The sequence below is a fragment of the Falco cherrug genome, chromosome 7 (genome assembly GCF_023634085.1).
Source record: "Falco cherrug isolate bFalChe1 chromosome 7, bFalChe1.pri, whole genome shotgun sequence".
Taxonomy (NCBI): domain Eukaryota; kingdom Metazoa; phylum Chordata; class Aves; order Falconiformes; family Falconidae; genus Falco; species Falco cherrug.
The window spans coordinates 41,289,904-41,307,222 of NC_073703.1; the positions used below are offsets into that span (position 1 = coordinate 41,289,904).

The window sequence follows — 17,319 nt, forward strand, 5'->3', positions numbered from 1 at the left end:
TACACCAGATAGTTGCATGGTTATGAAAGGAAAGAAACACAAATCAGTAAATATTTAAATTATTTTTCTTTAATGTAATAAATCACCATCATTAGCATGTCTTATTAAAATACAGAAAGAAAATTAAAGTGCTTAAATTACAGACTGATTAAATCTTTTGCTACAGAATATCTCAAACTGGTAGAAAAAAAAAAGTAAAATATAAATAGCAACTTTTTAGGCTTTACTGTCTTAAAATGTCTGTGAAAAAAATAACTTTAAAATTATTGTGCATATTTCTAAAATATAATTATCTTGATTGGTTTGGGGATCTTTATTCTCTTTGACGGTAAACTATGCTATCAATATTAGTAAATTGTAGCTGTAAGTATACTAATAAGGAATATAAGAAGCTTTCCATGTCTATCTGCCAACCACGTAACATGACATTCACTCTCAAAGTGCTCTTCATGTAAACCAGTGACAAAAGTTTCTTACTCAAAACTGTGTTTAGCCTGTTCAATATTTAGTAACAAACAGTTGGTTTCATACCTCTAAACATAACAAGGGCTTGGGTTTGGTGTAATACAGATAAACTGATTCTATAGAAGATCATTTAAAAGTTCTTGGCAAATCTCAGGGCTAGTTCAGGATGGCATGCCAAAGTCCAGCTGTGCAATGGCAAATGTCTCTGTAGGTGAATACAGAGACTTTGTGTTTGTTGTTCCTCATGGACCTCAGATCAATAGTCTTTGTTTGTTCGTAGGAAAAAGATACCTAAAAGATATTTTGCCAATCAGATCTCACTTTGAGAGGTAACTTTGTTGCTTAACTTATTTGAAAGTGGCTAGAGAAAAATCAAGCTGAATTAAGAACCAAAAAAAATCATGTTGGTAGGGACTCACCTTCAAATGGGAGCAGGGACCTTATATATACGTCTTGCTTCCATTTCCTTTCTATTTTGACAAAAACCAGGGAGTGCCCATCACTGCAAATGTGCAGCAGAAAGCAAATTTGTGTGGTAAATAATGAGTACAGAAGGATTGCACACACCTCACCCCCACAAACTGTCAGCCTTAAGGTACTCACTGATACAGTGCAGGCATGGTTTGTTCATTCAATCTGGTGGTTTATTGTGTCTTCTTTCCTGGACTTTTGTTTCTTGGTTTGCTCGTTGACTGTGAATTTTGTGACCAAGAAGCCTCAGTGCAACAAAGGACTTTCCTCCTAGTTAGTCAAGAGTTTCTGCTGCTGTGTGCAAGCACTGTGGTGTACCACTTCAATGCAGTGACACTGCTGGAGGATGGAGCTGGCCTGATGAACCACCTGAGGGAAAAAGCGTGAAGGAAGCCTACACACAAATCTGATGTGGGAGTGCATGCAACTGTGCACATGCAGGAGCTGCAGCCTCAGCACTGCCTGTGTGGACCCTAGGAGAAACCCATGATGGTATGGCTGAAAGTAGTCTTCTGTAAAGGCTGTTTTAGGTCAACAGCCATAGAAGAAGACTTGCCAGCACAGCAGAAGTTTTGCAACAGCACATGCTGAGCAGCTCTCTGAAATAAGGAGCAAAGGAAAATAAGCACTGCGGGAAGAGCGGTACTCTGTGTATTTGTTGTGATAACTAGGAAGGAGTTGTCTAGAGAAGTGAAACAAAGTCTAAAAGCATAAGTAAGGAGCTCAGAAACCAGGGTTAACCCCTGGTGGATATAGATTTAATTCTTACCTACAAACACTGTGACATTTGAAGAAAACTAGCTGCAATTCTGAGTAGTACTAAAGATCATAAAAGAAGGAACAAACAAAAATAAGCAGTGTATACGGGTGGAGGGGCAGACAGGGGAATAATATGTTTAAATTAATTCAAAGAAAATAACATATTTCAAACAGGCAGTGGTTAGCACCAATGTGCACGGCTGTCATTGTTCCTAGAGCTGTGCACCATCTGCTAGAAAGAAACTAAAGGTGTATAACATAAGCCACAGCTTTAAAGGTTATGGGCTGAAAAGCAAATTGTGTACTCTGCTGGAAAGACCTACTAACCTCTGTAAAACATAAGCACAAATAAGAACCCATATTTTGGCAACGGTAAAAGGCACAGGCTGAGCAATGAGAAAAAACTCCTGACCAAACCGAGGCATGTAGTTCTGATGTCAATGTGTCATTATCAAACAGGAGATATCATAGAATCATACCATAATTTAGGTCCTTTGCAAAGTAATCACCTCTTAATCTGTTTTCTAATGTGTAACTACTAAATAGTCACACCTTATTAGCATTGTCTTCATACTGACTGACCTCTTACATTCTTGTACCGTATGATACTGTTCTTTCTGCATATCAAGCTTAGGATGTAATGACAAAGACAAATTTTAGGAAGGTTTGTAAAGTTCTGGTGAGGACTGACCCAACGATACTTCAGGGATGGTGAGGAAAGAGTCTCCCCTTAATGACAGCATACCTTTCCTGGTGCTCGTCATCGATCAGCACACCCACATTGTTATCTGAATGGGAAAATTGTTATCCCTGCAGGAAAATAGTGCCATTCACGTCACAGACCCATCAGTTGGGGGTGTCCAATTTCTCAAAGTCAGATGTCATAATTTGTGTATTCAGACAGTCTAGCAATTGTCATACAATTAGTAATTAACAGATATTCCTGGGCAGTACTTTAAAAAAAATGTTTAAATGGACCTGCAAGTGTTTGTTATGAGTTAATTGAAAAATACATCTTGGACTTTTATCACAATACCTTTAAAAGAAATTAAACCACCAGATGCCTGCATTGAAAAAAGAGAAAAAGGAAAAGACCTTACTCAGAAGATGATTTACATCCTCCAGGACTATTTTTACCTTCTTACCCAGTTGCCTTATGCCACGTGGAGTGCAAGTGATAGAACAAAGAGCAGATGACACCTTGGCTAAAGGGGCATCTTGTAAGTGGTGTGAACATGAGATAACATTCATATTGGAGCCTGCGTTACCAGTGTTATTTATGGCACAGTTTCTTATTTTACCTCTGTAAAAGGGTGGTTTTGACAGTGGTGGTAAAGAGAAGCACCACTCTACAAATCAAGGACTGGGAAAATAGCTGCTCTTGCAAAATGTTGAGAAAATAGAAATGTTCTTGGAAGTTCTGTGAAGAAACATGTCATGTCTTGAAAAGCATGACTCTCTCCTGAAAAAAGGCTAAAGCCCATAGGGAGCAGGTGGGAGGGAGAGGGAAATTACCAAGGTGGCCAAGATGTCTATGTTGTGCTGTGAAAGGCAGAGACACAAGTTGAGGTCCCTCTTGCAGCTGCCATGAGGTAGGGAAGCTGGGAAGTGAGAGCAGCCTGTCTATATGCTGGGGCTCATTAGCCCATCATGCAATGTAGACTTAGAGCCTTTCTTAGGCTTGACTGGAACTTAATTAGCAGTTGTTAAAGCTTTCGGCGTAAACAAGCCAGAAAGTGATGCCAATGGAAAGAGAATCAAAGGAAATGGTTGTAGAGGAAAAGATTTAATGCCAGACTTTTCACCTCCATCGGTTTGGTGTTGTTTAGTCACCGAGCCCAGGCTCAGACCCATGCTAGTGCAACTGCACAGTTGCTTCTCTATCCTTGGAGTCCAAAAGTTGGCAGGGGTTCACCACTCACATGCTGACGACATAAGGTCCTTAAAGCTTTAAAACTTAAAGCTTTAAAAGCTTTTAAAACACTCAGGATAAAGATTCTGCCTTTCTGTTAACTTTCCACACTTGTGCCATTTTTATGCTACACTTGCATTGTCTGATTTATGTACTGTATGGTATATATAAAGTTTTGGGTTTAAGCTTTTGGCTCTGGCATTTGCATATCTTTGAGTCTCTGGGGCAGGCTTCCTGACCTTCTTTCTCCAAGGCAAGCTCATGTATAGGAGCTGGCAGCTGATGTGACACAATCACTTCTTACTCCTTCTTCCTTATTTTGGAAGTAGGTGGGGCTCGCCCTGCACAGCAGTTTTACACATCAGCAAATGGAGTTTCTCTTCTGAGACATAAAATACATATATATATGTAAACTGCCAGCAATTGCCACCTTAGTATCTGCTCAAGACTGCTCCCTGCCAGGCTCAATGAGGTGATGATTACCTCTCTCTTTTTGATTTTGTAGATCTGGTACAGTGGAGTTAAACCCAGTGTTTAGTTTAGACCTACTTGCATCCAACTAATTCAGTAAAGTCCTATGAATCATAGATGAAACTCAGAGCCATTCCAATCTGAGGTGACTCACTTTTTGGCCAGTTTTTGAATAGTATAAAACATGGAGGCTCCTTAAAGAAATAATTCACTTTCATCACTAAAAAGAAAATAAGGAAAAAAGAGGAGGACAAAACCAAATTTGGGGTAAACACCCATAGTTGCAATTCTTGCTTCTTTAAAAAAAAAAAAAATCCTTTCTGTAGTTCTGCCGCTGTACAAATGAAGGCATCACAGATACACATCTTCATTTACTTCAGCACAGCAAAATTAAAAGAGCAAATTAGTTCAGAGGCTGTAAGGGGGGTCTGATATGTCACATCTTTCCATTTTATAACAGTAAAGACTATGTTTATGTAGTTTCTGTTTTACTGACATTGATCCCCAAAATGTTCTTCCCTTGATGCCCCAAGAAATCCAGCTCTTGTTTTCTTTCCAAAGCACTCCAGTTGGATGTGACCTGTGTGCTTTGGATGGAGGTGGGATTTGGGTGGGGAAACGTGATGAAAGGTCACGAGAAGTTTAAGGGGAAAACAGCCTCTCTAAACACTTCAGTATTCATGGAGTTTGGCAACGTAGAACTAACCACTGAGACCTAAGCCTTGTATCTCATTTCTGCGGGCAAAAATGAGGAATTATTTTTGGCATTCTGTGGATTTAATGGGTGTTCCAGTCTTTCTTTAGAAACTACTTCAAAAACGTTAATTAAACCCCCTTTTTCTCATTGCATGTTGGTCTTTGAGTTCAATCACAGATCTTAACTAGCATAAAATTAACCACTCTAAGAAATATTGATGGCATTCTATGGAAAGATAATTTTCCTCTATGGAAAGAAATAATTTTCATCATGCTTTCTTACTTAGTTGTCAATGCCATTCCGTACTATCCTGTAAGTGACAGCCAGCAAACAAGAAATCCACTGTGTGATTAGGTACAGACAGCAAAGAAGTCCACTGTAGGTTTCACTAACTGGTCACCCCAGTAAACAGTACAGCTTCAGAGCTGTAAATTACATAAACATATCCTGGAAAGCAGGAACATATTTGAAACCTGGCTTATCTCAAGGTAGGCACCAGTAACGCTGACTTCACATTTAAGCTTTACAAGTAGACCATGGCAAAGGAAAGTAACGAGAACTTTTTATTCTCTCCTTTGAGCATTTCTACTGCTTTCACAATGCTCTCCGGGGCGGGGGGTGTGTGTGTGTGTGTCTTTCCAGCTCCTGGGCTAGCTTTCTTCAGATGTATTCATGCCAGGGAGTCACTGCATCAGGGACCTCCCTTCACACTTCTGCTGTCCAATTCCCATTCCTGTGGATTTTGTCCCCTTTCTTTGCAGGATGTTCACAAAGCCCTGCTGGATTTTGGTGGGAAGCACAGGAAAGCACAGGGCTGCTGAATATAAGTTTAGTTCTTGTCCTCTCACTATTCAGCATTCGTCACAGATTGTGACAGCAAACAGTGAGGACACTTTGTCTTAGATTTTTGGGTTTGGAAATCCATGTAAGGGAATTTTCTAATCTTGCACTTGTGCTATGAATATCAACATGTGAAGAAAAGAAAAGGGGTAATGTTTAAAGTATAAAAAAAGATGCTGTAAACTTAAACCTGTGACTATCTCTGTGCAGGCTTAATGCTGCCTTGAGAAGCCTAGCTCTGTGCAGGCTCTTGCACCCTGATGGAATGGTGCATGTTGGAGATATCGTAGTGTTAAGGGCTTTGCCACATGAATTGTGGTTTCCTGGATGATCCAAATGTTTGACATGACCAAATGTCTAGAGTATGAGTTTTGTATAGGCATTGCCAATGTTTAGCTTGAAAACATCCTCTATCAAAACTCAAAATAAAGAGCATGTTATCTTATTAACTGTGACCTAGTTTTAAATTGGACAAAAGGAAGCAAAGTTTCTATGCAAAGAGAACTTAAAATAGCAAGAATTTAACCACACAATACTTGAAAGGCAAAGAAAACTTGCAAGGAGTGATCTTTCTTTCACATTCATACATGCATCACTAGCCAGCTGTACTAACAGATAGTGTGCCAGCAGCAAGCTGTCAGATTAGGTTGGGCTAATTAAACCTTATTACTTTGTTAGGCATGGCTCATTGAACATCCACTGTGTAACTGTTTGCAGAAATTCACCAATTCTTACAGCCCTAACTGAGTGAAAACATGAAGTTAGAACTGTCTTTAATATCAGTGACAAAACCCAACATGGTTGTCTCCCATAAAAGTATAAACACATCAGATTAGAGTAACCCAGCACATGAACTGTGTTTATATTACAGCTAAGAGCAAATGTGCTAAAGAGAAAAATGAAGCAAGCCAGCAAGAGACATTTCAGTTGCATCCAGAACCTGTGTTTGTATGCTTAACAGGATTTTAAGCTGCTGATTTTAAAAAGTTTTTTAAGCCAATCATCACTACTCAGAAAAAAAAAAAAAAAGGTTAAATTACAGCTACTTAGCACCAGGAAGACTTTTCCACGGACAAACTTTCCACTACCATAATTAGAGTTTTCAAAGCGGGAGTTTTAAAATTGCACTTTGTAAGTCACAGCAGGGTTCCTGGATAAAAAAATTACTTGGCCAGCAAATATCAAGCACCTGCTAAATGTAAGCGTGAAGTACAGATGATTATTAAGGCACTTTCATTTTGGTTCAAAAACATGGATTTAGAAAATCTCTTCCCAGCCATTCTGGTGTAAGAAGTTTGCTTTCCACATGACACAGAAAAAACTATCAAATACGTAAATTCTACAGGTTTTCTCTGAATCAATAAATACTATATATGTACAGGAAACTTTTGATGGTTTAATGAATGAAATAAAATGGGATTATATCCTTTCTTTACTGAGGTTTTAGAGCTGAAAAGTTATCTTCAAGGCTTTGCAGTATGAAAATTATAACACAACCATTTTGTACATCTCTATAACCAAGTTGCGTTTCTCACTGCACTTCTGTAGTTGGGAGTGCTTTTTACATGGGTATCTATTAAAAGAAAACTAAGGAAAATCTTGAATAGATGTTAGAACTATGAAATATGAAATTTGTTATCCAAAAGTAATTATTTTAATTGCAGTCAGGAACTGAACTCCTGCTGTATTATGTTTGACTGACATGTGAATACCATTTCTATCTAGACTCAACGACAATCATAGATCTATGTTCCCTCTGGATGATTTGATGATACCATTCATCATCTGTAACTTCCATAGTCATTGTTTGAAATGCATATGTTTACCTCTAAAATTATCCAAATCACTATGTTGAAGACTCTAATATTAGAGTAACAAGCTCCTGACTTAGAGGTCTCATTAATTTCAACCTACAGTATAAATGAGCATGCAGGATCTGTCAAATAGGATAACAGATCTAAGACAAATATTTTTTAGAAAAATAAATGCAGGGAAGGTTCTTACATGAACCACCACCAGGCTAAGTGTGGCTTGTCTTCCTTGCAGCCTCCTTCCCTGCTGACTTGAAGGCCAGGGGTGGGCAGACCTTATAGACCTATTGCAAAAATGGAAGTTTATGGGCACATTTGAATGCAGCCACATACATCTTCAAGACATATTCTAGATAGGCTCTTCAACACAACACTGACCATTGCTCCAGAACCTGCCCCCCCCCCCCCCCCCCCCCCACACACACACACACTAACTGCATCCTTTCAGCTAGAGTTTGGTGCTGGGGTAAGCACTGGTGAATTTTGCAAACATGTATACTGTCTTTGTAGATGGGACATGAAGACAGCCATGGACCAGCTGTACAGGTATGTGATATGTAATGTGGATATTACAGGTCTTCCAGAATGGGGTGGCCGTGTCTGCTCTGCAAGCCCTTGGTCTGAATCTTCCCTCAGCTAAAGCCGACATTCTGCTGCCTTGAGACATTGCCATTGTTTGTTTTGCTTTTCTTTCAGAGGGGCCAAAATAACAAGAGTTATGTAACAGCCCAAGAAAATGTTTATATACAGTGATGCTTAGGGTGGTCATTGCATTCAGCAGAGCATGGCTGGGGCTGCCTAAGGTTGCAATTTTTGCTGAGCATTTGCTGATGAAAGGAGCTCAGCAGTTCATACCAAAGACAACTGGAGTAAAATAGTATGAGTACAGTCACATGTTCAGGAATAAACTAAGGTGTAAATCAAAGCAGCAGTGTACGTACGTTGTGCAGGTTACTCTCTCCAGAAGCAGGCCCTGTGGTGGAACAGCTGCTGGCTTGCAGAATCTCTGCTGATCTCCCTAGTAGGACAATGGACCACTTCTTCGAGCCACCAAGAACACTGATAATTGAAGCAAAGAGGCATATTTTGAAAGAGTTTCAAAATCAAGACACACTGATTTTCAACAACAGAATAATACAGATGAATGTCTAAACAGCAAAAACATCTGCATTTGTGTCTCTGCCAGAGTTTTCTCACTTAACTGAAGCATGCTTTGGTTCAACTCAGAGTCGTGCAGGGAATCCAGAATTACCCCCAACCCTTGCACATAACTCTTCTTTACAACACTGAGTCTTGCTCCTGCTACCTTCCTCTTCAGCTGACTGCAGCTGCACAGTGGACTCTACTGCCCAGGCTTCCTCTTCTGGTGTGACTAAATCTCAATTTTACTCAGAGGCTCAAACAAAGCCTCTGAGTGTGGGACTCTTTCTGAACCAATGCTAAGTTCATTTGGGGGGAAAAATCCAAGCTGAATGTTAATTACCCCTTCTGTTCTGCTTTTCATAGAACAGAAAGTTAGCTTGGTTTAACATATTGTAGCAGGTGTCCGAGCTGCATGATTTAGGAAACTAAAACCCCAAGGCAGCCCATAACACACCTCAGGAGATGTTTCAGCACTTGTGTCATTAGCTAGCAATAACCTAGGAAGCTCTGTCTGGTAGAACAGCTGCTCATGGTCATGGACCTCTTCTCTCTGAAGTGTTTGACTTTGGCAGTTATGCATGTTTAGGGACAGCAAACATGAAAGCCAGCTGGCCCTGCAATCACTGACTTCTACCTGCTCTGCATGGCTACATCAGCGTTTATCTGTGTCCTCAGATAATTTTGTTTTAATCCTTGTAATGTTTAACAGAAGTGTAAATGCTTAACGCTGCTCAGTTGTATGACTAAAGAAGTAGCACAGAACAGCCAACAACCTGACTGTCTTGGGGCACTGTGAGCATCTCACTTTTTCCTGAAAGTCTGCATTTGTGCAATCATACATTCCAGCTTATGCATTATTTTAATTCATATGCACTGGGTTTGTGCCTGGCAAAAAGAGAACAGTGTGCTCCATCAAGCCTTACTGGACCTACACAAGCACTCCAGGGCACAGAAGTGACTAGTACTCTAGTAAGAAAAAATACAAATTCAAAACTAAAGTACTTAACAGCAAGTTCTGGCTATACCTAAAACAAGCATGTAGAGTTCAGCTGTATTCTGAGGGAGGGGCGGGGAAACACCGAGGCTGTAGATACTGTGCAGGGAACCTAGCTCCCCTACCAGTGGCATGGATCCCAGTAGCTAAAGAACTGCCCCTGAAAGCAGCACAGCTGGGAACTAGGAACAGCCATGCTTACACTGTTTTACTTACGGAGGGGATTGCGCCACCCCTCCCTAAGCAGATGTGAACAAGTCCTGCAAGGTGCAGCAGAGGCATAGAGAGACTGAGAAGGCATTTTCCTGACTGGCTGATCAAAACATGCATCTAAACAATTCAACCAGCCACGAAGGCTTGTCAGCTAGCTTCACAGCACTTATCTTCCTTTGGAAAAATCCCAGGAAATTTTAAATACACCTCTACAAGATGGCTGAGGCTTGTTGTTTGAGACTGCCTGGATTTGTTACTGGTTAATATTATTGGGTTACTGTCTTGTTTGCTATTCTTTGAGGGATTGGGGACTGTGTCTTGATTTACTATTTATATGTTACAACAGTTGCATTTGTTCAGTATTGTATTTGGGCACTCACAGTGATGGCACACATTTTATGCAGCTTTTTCAAGTACTAAAATCTATACTAAGACTTTTCAGGTCTTGATATATTGGGTGCTCCTTGACTGAGAGAATTACTAGCTTGTGAGAAGACACTGTGTCTGAAAGATTGCAAGATTACTGTTCAATATCCAGCTAAAATTCACCATTCTTACACAAATGAATGAAGTATCCATGTTATTAATGAGGATAAGAGGATTCATTGCCTTCTGAGTAGTGACCAGTAGGGTCTCTACTGTGTAGAAATAAAAGATAAGATGTTGACACTGAAGTGGAGTCCAGTGGGTTGGGTAACATAGCTAAGCCCAAGCAGTACTCTCTGCAGCTCCCTCACCCTGACCCTGGCCCCTTCAGAGCTTAGTGCTGGGCAAAACTGTGTGTCTCTAGATGAACGGTTATCTCTGTCTCAGGAAGTGTATAGGGAAAAGTAGCTGCCCTTGGCACCAAAATCTCATTTTCAATAAATATTTGCTTAGGAGTTACACATCCTTTGATACACAACACTCCCCTCTACTGACCAGCTGGGCCCCGTGGTCTTTGTTCTCTGTTTGGAGTGATGTGGACATACGCATACAGTGTCCAAGAAAACTAGCTTCATCAATATTCAGCTTTGTCCTTTGTGTAATAGGTATTTGAAGCCACATAATGTTTAACAGAGGAAAACAGCAGTATGAGTAAGGCAGCAAGAAACAGCACAACCCATACGAGAGCAGGACCCTTCTGAATGTAAAGTAAGTACCCAGTTATCTTTACCTTAACAATTTTGATGCAGCTGTAAGGCACTTAGCTAGTGAGTCATGAAGCACATCTGCTTTTGAGCATGAAATCTGGTTTCTAAGCACTCAGATGACAGCAGAGCTTAATTTCAAGAAATATTGAATAGCAGATTCTGGGGATACGTTATAGCAGCTCCACAGAGTATGACTGTGGTCTGCTTGAATATCTATCCCAAATAGCTCTTTCACATCTAGAAGAAACCTGTTTCATTAACAAGGGGGAAGTAGTCTGACTTCCCAGATGTCAGACATTTTTTATCATTACTTATGTTCCCTAAAGCTTACAACCAGATAACTTAAACTGAAGTGAATGAGCTGGCTGATTTATACCAGCACAGTCCAGACAGGATTCATAAATTCATTTTGCTGTACCAGCCTTCTCTGTAAGCCCCAATTTACTCAGATGTCACAAAGTAAAGCTGTGGAAGGGCAAGCTGGCTCCTTCTCACCAAATCTTAGTTGTCAGTGTGTTGATACAGGGTGGGAGAAATCCCAATAAACTTCTCATCAGCTCTGCTGAACCTGTCGGAGTGCCTTTGTCATCCACTGGGGGGTGAGCAGGTAACTCATGTGAACTTCCCTGGAGCTTCAAGTAGGACATTAAATGAAGGCTATTTGGAGCTGCTTTTCTAGTCATCAGTATAACTCTCACCTGTTTTATGATAAGTTACATATCTTAGACACTACAAATCATCCCAACATGTTCTTAGTCTAACTGGTGAAAGTGAAAGCAATAAACAAACAAGCAAGCAAAAAAACCTGGCAAGATGTCATGATCCAGGTTTATGGCGCTACTCTGGCCATGGGCCCATTTACCTTATGAGAGGTGACTTCCTGATGACACAGAGTTTGGAAAGACAGGAGGGGCCAAGCCCACACTACTGACCTCTCCCTCCCAGACCGGAATTAGGGGAGGAATCCATCTGGAAGACACGTTTCGCATGAGTGGTTGTTTAAAAGCAACATATTCTGATCTAATCAGGTATTGAAGCAGAAAAGTATTACCAGCTCTCTTGTGATTATTCACCTCGTATGTTAAAATGAGTCAGAGATGAGAGAAAGAATACTACTTTTGAGTGCTGCAATCTTGTATTGTTTCCCTTTGACATAACACTGTCATTTGACGTAAACCTCATTCAATCACTAATAGCATAATAACCCAGAGAGATCTTAGAGATAAACACAAAAGAATTAAGAGATGTTCCTGATGTGCTGCCTCACCATAAAAGGATTTGCACAGAGACACACACACACACAAAGATTTTTCACTGTTCTCCCCCTCTCACTCTTATTTTTCTTTAATACTCACATGTTTCTTTCTCCATGTGTTTCTTTCTCCAGTAACTTGTAAAAAACAGTAAAACAGAACTGGGGTAGGCAACAATGGATAGGAATTGCAGACAGACTCAGAAGCACAAGGATTTTAAAACCACTTAGACAGTAAAAGAAGCAGGTTATGAGATAACAACAATTACCTGTTTAGCTGTTGAAGGTAGCAGCAGATAGAAATAAAAGATGAGATGTAGACACAGCTGATCTTCAGCATCCAAACCCATTTCATTCTTTGTCCACACAGTAGCTGCAAAGGATGATGAAGACCACCCTCCCGCTGTGCTTGCTAGTGGCCATGTTTCACCTCACTGTCCACAGCCTGACCCAGACTGACCACCACAACAGCAAGCCCAAGGCAACTGACCCCCAGAAGCAGCACCTCCATGAGGGGGATTCCCTTGAGTCCTGCCAACGGATAATCCCCAGCAACACAGACTTTGCCTTCCAGTTTTACAGGCAAGCAACCACACAAGAACCCGGAAAAAACATTTTTTTTTCCCCAGTCAGCATCTCCACAGCCTTCGCCTTGCTGGCTCTGGGGTCCAGAGCCACTAGCCAGGCTCAGGTGCTGGAAGGGCTGGCCTTTAATGTCACCAACACCCAGGAGGAGGAGATACACAACAGCTTTCATCATCTCCTCCTGTTGCTGAATCGCCCTGACAGCCAGGTACAGCTGAGCATGGGGAACACCCTGTTCATCGACAAACACCTGAAGCCACTGAAAACATTCCTGAAGGACATGAAAAAGCTATACAAAGGAAAAGTTGTTTCTGTTAACTTCCAGAATTCCACTGAAGCTAAAAAAGAGGTCAATGATCATATAAAGAACCAAACCCATGGAAATATAAATGAAATACTTAAAGACCTGGATCCAAACACTCTAGTGGTGATTGTTAGCTACATTTATTTCAAAGGTATGTTACATAGATGTTTTACTGCAGTTCCTCAGTTTCACCTGCACTAAAACAAATACCCCAGATTATTTCTGAATTGTTTTTAAAAGAAAGGCCAATGCTAAGATTAGGCTATTATGATAAGAAACATTTAAAGTGCTTACGCTTTGAAACCTCTTCAACATCTAAATTTTTCTAGCATATGTTTAGGCTTCTAAGCATAAAAGTTCATCTATGTGCAGTCTTCAAGTTCTAGGGAATTGCAAGAGCACAACAGATTTATGCATTTGTGAATTTGTCTGTCAGGTTTTTTCTAATTATTTCAAAAATTACGTTTTCACCTGCTGTATAAAGTAAAAAAATAAATTCCAAATATGGAGATTAAGAAAAATTGCCCAAAACTTTAATTTACTTACAGTCCATGCCTATTAAATGGGTAGGTACCTCTAGAGTTGGAGACCAAACGTTCTATAGCTTGTCTTCACGTTATACACATTCCAAGAGGTTCTTGTGAATGCATTACTCTGGTAATGATTAACTTCCTCTTAGATGTTATATCCATTTCTAGCAGCATGCAGGACATACATGGAATTTACCACCCAGAAAGGCATGTTTGGAAATAGGCGTACTTCCAGCAAAATAGATTTTAAGTACTTCATTAAATTTGGGTGCCCTAGTCTCAGGTATCCTAGTCTCAGATGCTTTACTCTGAGGCATTTCTTTATGACACCAGAGTGTATTTTTTTTTTTGCTGGGGTGGCAGGAAGGAAAGCTCAGACTTATGAAGTTGTCAGAGTACTGTGGAATTTACATTCCATTATTTATTAATCTATTTTATTTTATTTCTATTCAACATTATAAACAAGAACATACTTACAGAATGGCGAAAGCTGTGATCCCTGTGTACATGTTCAGTGAATGACCAGATTTAATACAAAATAAAATATCACAGAAAGTTCAGTTGAATAAATATCAAGAGAATACCATTTTGAAGATTAAAGCCCTGAAGCCCTATTCCATTTCCCATAATGCAGTTATGATAAGGCCCAAAAGTTCAGGTCGCTCTTGCATGTAAGCTTTTCCTTAGTGCTACAAGATGAAGAACACATGAAAAAGCATAAAAGGAGCTTAACATGGTACCTTTTAAAAGCCAGACATCTGCTGTGGAACTGGCTTTACAAGCAATAATCTAAAACCAGAAATTAACCCACTGGATCCTGGTCAGCTTTCATTTTCTTCAAATAAAATGTAAGGTAATACGATGAAGTTACTTCATTTAATCTATCTGACTGAGGAAGGTGTTGTACAAGTCCATACAAAATTTAACTTGGATATTTAGTCGTTACTGAACACAGTACAGCAAAGATAACAGGGCACAAGTTCTTTAATAAACCTGTAATATCTTTGATCTTCAAGTCTAAGTGTAAATCTTCAGATGTGGGTTTATCTGATGTACATTAGTTTGGACTATATTAATATATCCCCCCTGAAATAAGCATTCTATTGCATGCTTTCTCTTTCCGGTTTAAGCCTACTGGGAAAATCCTTTCAATATTAAGGGGACTCACAAGGACTATTTCCGTGTGAATGCAAACACCTCAGTTGAAGTAAGGATGATGACTCGAGATGGATTTTATAAAACATACTCTGACAGGAAGCTGTCTTGCAAGGTGGTGCAGATTCCTTACAAGGGAGATGTTGCAGCATTGTTTATCCTGCCCAATGAAGGAAAAATGCAGCAGCTGGAAGATGCCCTGACAAAAGACACTGTGTCTAAATGGGAAAAATCACTTGAAAAAAGGTAAATATAGAATTCTGATCCGACGCATGAAGGCAGTCAGAATCCAAAGTCTGAATATTATGATCAGGTTTTACAGTTACTGGCCTTTGCTATTGATTTGAGATAGCCATGGAATAGGTATAAAGGGACAGATCAAATGATTTGATACCTTCAGCAAATATTAGAATCAGCATTGCCTTGTGATAAGGGAAGACATCTGTGAGCTGAGAAATTTTGTTTCTCCACACACATTTTCTAGTTGATGTTAAGAACCTCCCTTGTCTTAAGCACAATATGCTAAGAGGGTTAATACTGCAACATAGAAATCAGATACCTCAAGAGGGAATGGGGTGTGGATTCCAAAAGAAAAACCTTCAGGGCTAGAAAAAGACTGCACACTTAGTCCACCAAATGCCGGCACCACCACTGCTTTCTGTCCCATCAAGTGACTCTGTTGCAGAATCAGACAAGAAAGTCCATCTGATACCTTTCTCATTATGTACTTTCTCATCCTTCAGAATCATCATCTTCCCATCTTCTTTTTGTTGCCAGATGTTTTTCAGATGAAAAGACTAACATTTTAGCACAGAAGAACTACCAGCAAGTTGGGAGTCTTCAATCCAAGGCATGTTTTCATTGCATTAACTGCCATAATTTTATTTTGAATTAACAGGAGGATAGAAGTGCATATGCCAAAAATATCGATTTCAGGCACCTACGACTTAAAGAAGATGTTAATGAGTCTGGGTGTAACTGATGTGTTTTCTGACCGGGCTGATCTGTCTGGAATCACAGGAAAGCCTGATGTGAAGGTTTCAAAAGTAAGTTTGTCAGCAGAAACAATGGTCTGTGGATTCCTCAATACCCAGTTGTCTTGCCCTAAGCTATGTTGTGAAATTTTACTTATTACTAGGGCTGGCTGATAGTCTGAACTAGAACATTTAGCTGATAAAGTGACTTTAAGTCTCTCCATGTCTCCAAGATCTGTAGATAAGGGTACTGTCTTCTGTCTGAGAGGCAAAGGTTGGGAGGGGTGTAGCGTAGGTCCCAGGAACTAAACACAGCCCAGTTTCTGCATGCAAAAAGAAGTGTCCATGGATATCTGCGTTGGGGATGCCTTGCATATCTAGTAGAAAATATGTCCTTTTTTTCTAACATGTGCATTCTATAATTTTAAAGGATTTTAAAACTTCTATTGCTGTTGAAGGTCCTGATGGGTGCTAATCATGTAAGATTGACCAGACTTGAGGAAAACATCCCATTTACTGAAAATAATGTGAAGAGAAGCAGATAAAGTGAAGAGAAAGGGCTAGCATTCTTACAGCCATTCTGAAAGCAGTAATTACAACGTTATTGTAATTACTATTGTGGTGCTTGTAAAACAAAAAGATTAAAAATGGCCAGCAATAATTTAACAAAAAATTTGTTGTCAAGGTTGGATTTCTACTGGCTAAACTGTAATGCATGTGCTATGAGGGATACAGACAAAGCAGTTCTGGCGCCCAACTTCCTTTTCCTCTGAAACTGTCATTCCTTGTGAATTTGCTTGAACATTCTGCTTCCAATTCATTCCACAAGGTGTGCAGTTGCTAAGGTCTGTGTTGGATACACATGCTGTGAGGAACACTGAATGTGAGAATACTTGCTTATTAAGACAACACTGCTGAAAAAACCCCACCATGGGCTATAGTAGCCTTCTTCCTGGTTCCTGGCCTACCAGGAATTTTTGTGAAAGGCAGTAGCTGAATTAACTTAGTGTTAATTTGAATAATTTCACACCCTGTCCTCCACAAACATTAATTCTTGCTATATTTTTTTGTAGGCTGCTCACAAGGCCCTGCTGAAGATTCATGAGAATGGCACAGAGGCTGCAGCAGTCACTGGCACAGATTTTCTTCCTCATTCTGTTCCTCCCGTTGTTAAATTCAACCGTCCATTTTTGCTGTTGATTGTTGATCAATATACTCAAAGCATCCTCTTCATGGGAAAAATTGTAAACCCAACTGAAAAATGACTGGTCAGTGGCTGATCTTATTGATTTGAATTGATTCCTCATGCAATTGTCGTTCAATGTGATTAAAATTCTATCAAAACAGTTACTAACAATTTCCTTTTTCCAAAGAAATGAGGCAAGAGTGTGGTCGTTCTTAAAACCACAGTTTTTACTTCATTCTCCAGTAGAAAGTAAACACTGAGATACACCTATTAGTGAATTAGGAAGAGTTTTATAAATCAACCTTTTAAATACCATTGTACAACAGCTTTGAAAAACAACTATCCAGCTGAGAGAACCAGTTTAAAACATTTTAAGTAAAGGCTGAATGAAGAGGCCACTCCTGACTTGTGGGTAGGAGGGAAA

At 39.8% G+C, this 17,319-nt stretch overlaps 1 protein-coding gene and 1 long non-coding RNA gene across 2 annotated transcripts; one reads left to right on the plus strand and one right to left on the minus strand.

Moving 5' to 3' along the window:
• Nucleotides 1-383: 383 nt before the first annotated feature.
• LOC114015760 (uncharacterized) lies at nucleotides 384-12,525 on the minus strand. The gene is made up of 3 exons (XR_003559870.2): nucleotides 12,431-12,525; nucleotides 11,772-11,878; nucleotides 384-1,305 (listed from the first exon to the last, which is right to left on the minus strand). It is a non-coding gene; the product is annotated as an uncharacterized LOC114015760 (long non-coding RNA).
• LOC102055546 (alpha-1-antitrypsin) lies at nucleotides 10,719-17,055 on the plus strand. Its single transcript, XM_005438868.3, has 5 exons — nucleotides 10,719-10,910; nucleotides 12,532-13,201; nucleotides 14,711-14,981; nucleotides 15,634-15,781; nucleotides 16,783-17,055. Exons 2-5 carry the CDS (start codon nucleotides 12,544-12,546, stop codon nucleotides 16,972-16,974), a joined length of 1,269 nt encoding a protein of 422 aa, XP_005438925.2. The 5' UTR covers nucleotides 10,719-10,910; nucleotides 12,532-12,543; the 3' UTR covers nucleotides 16,975-17,055.
• The last annotated feature ends 264 nt before the right edge of the window (nucleotides 17,056-17,319 follow it).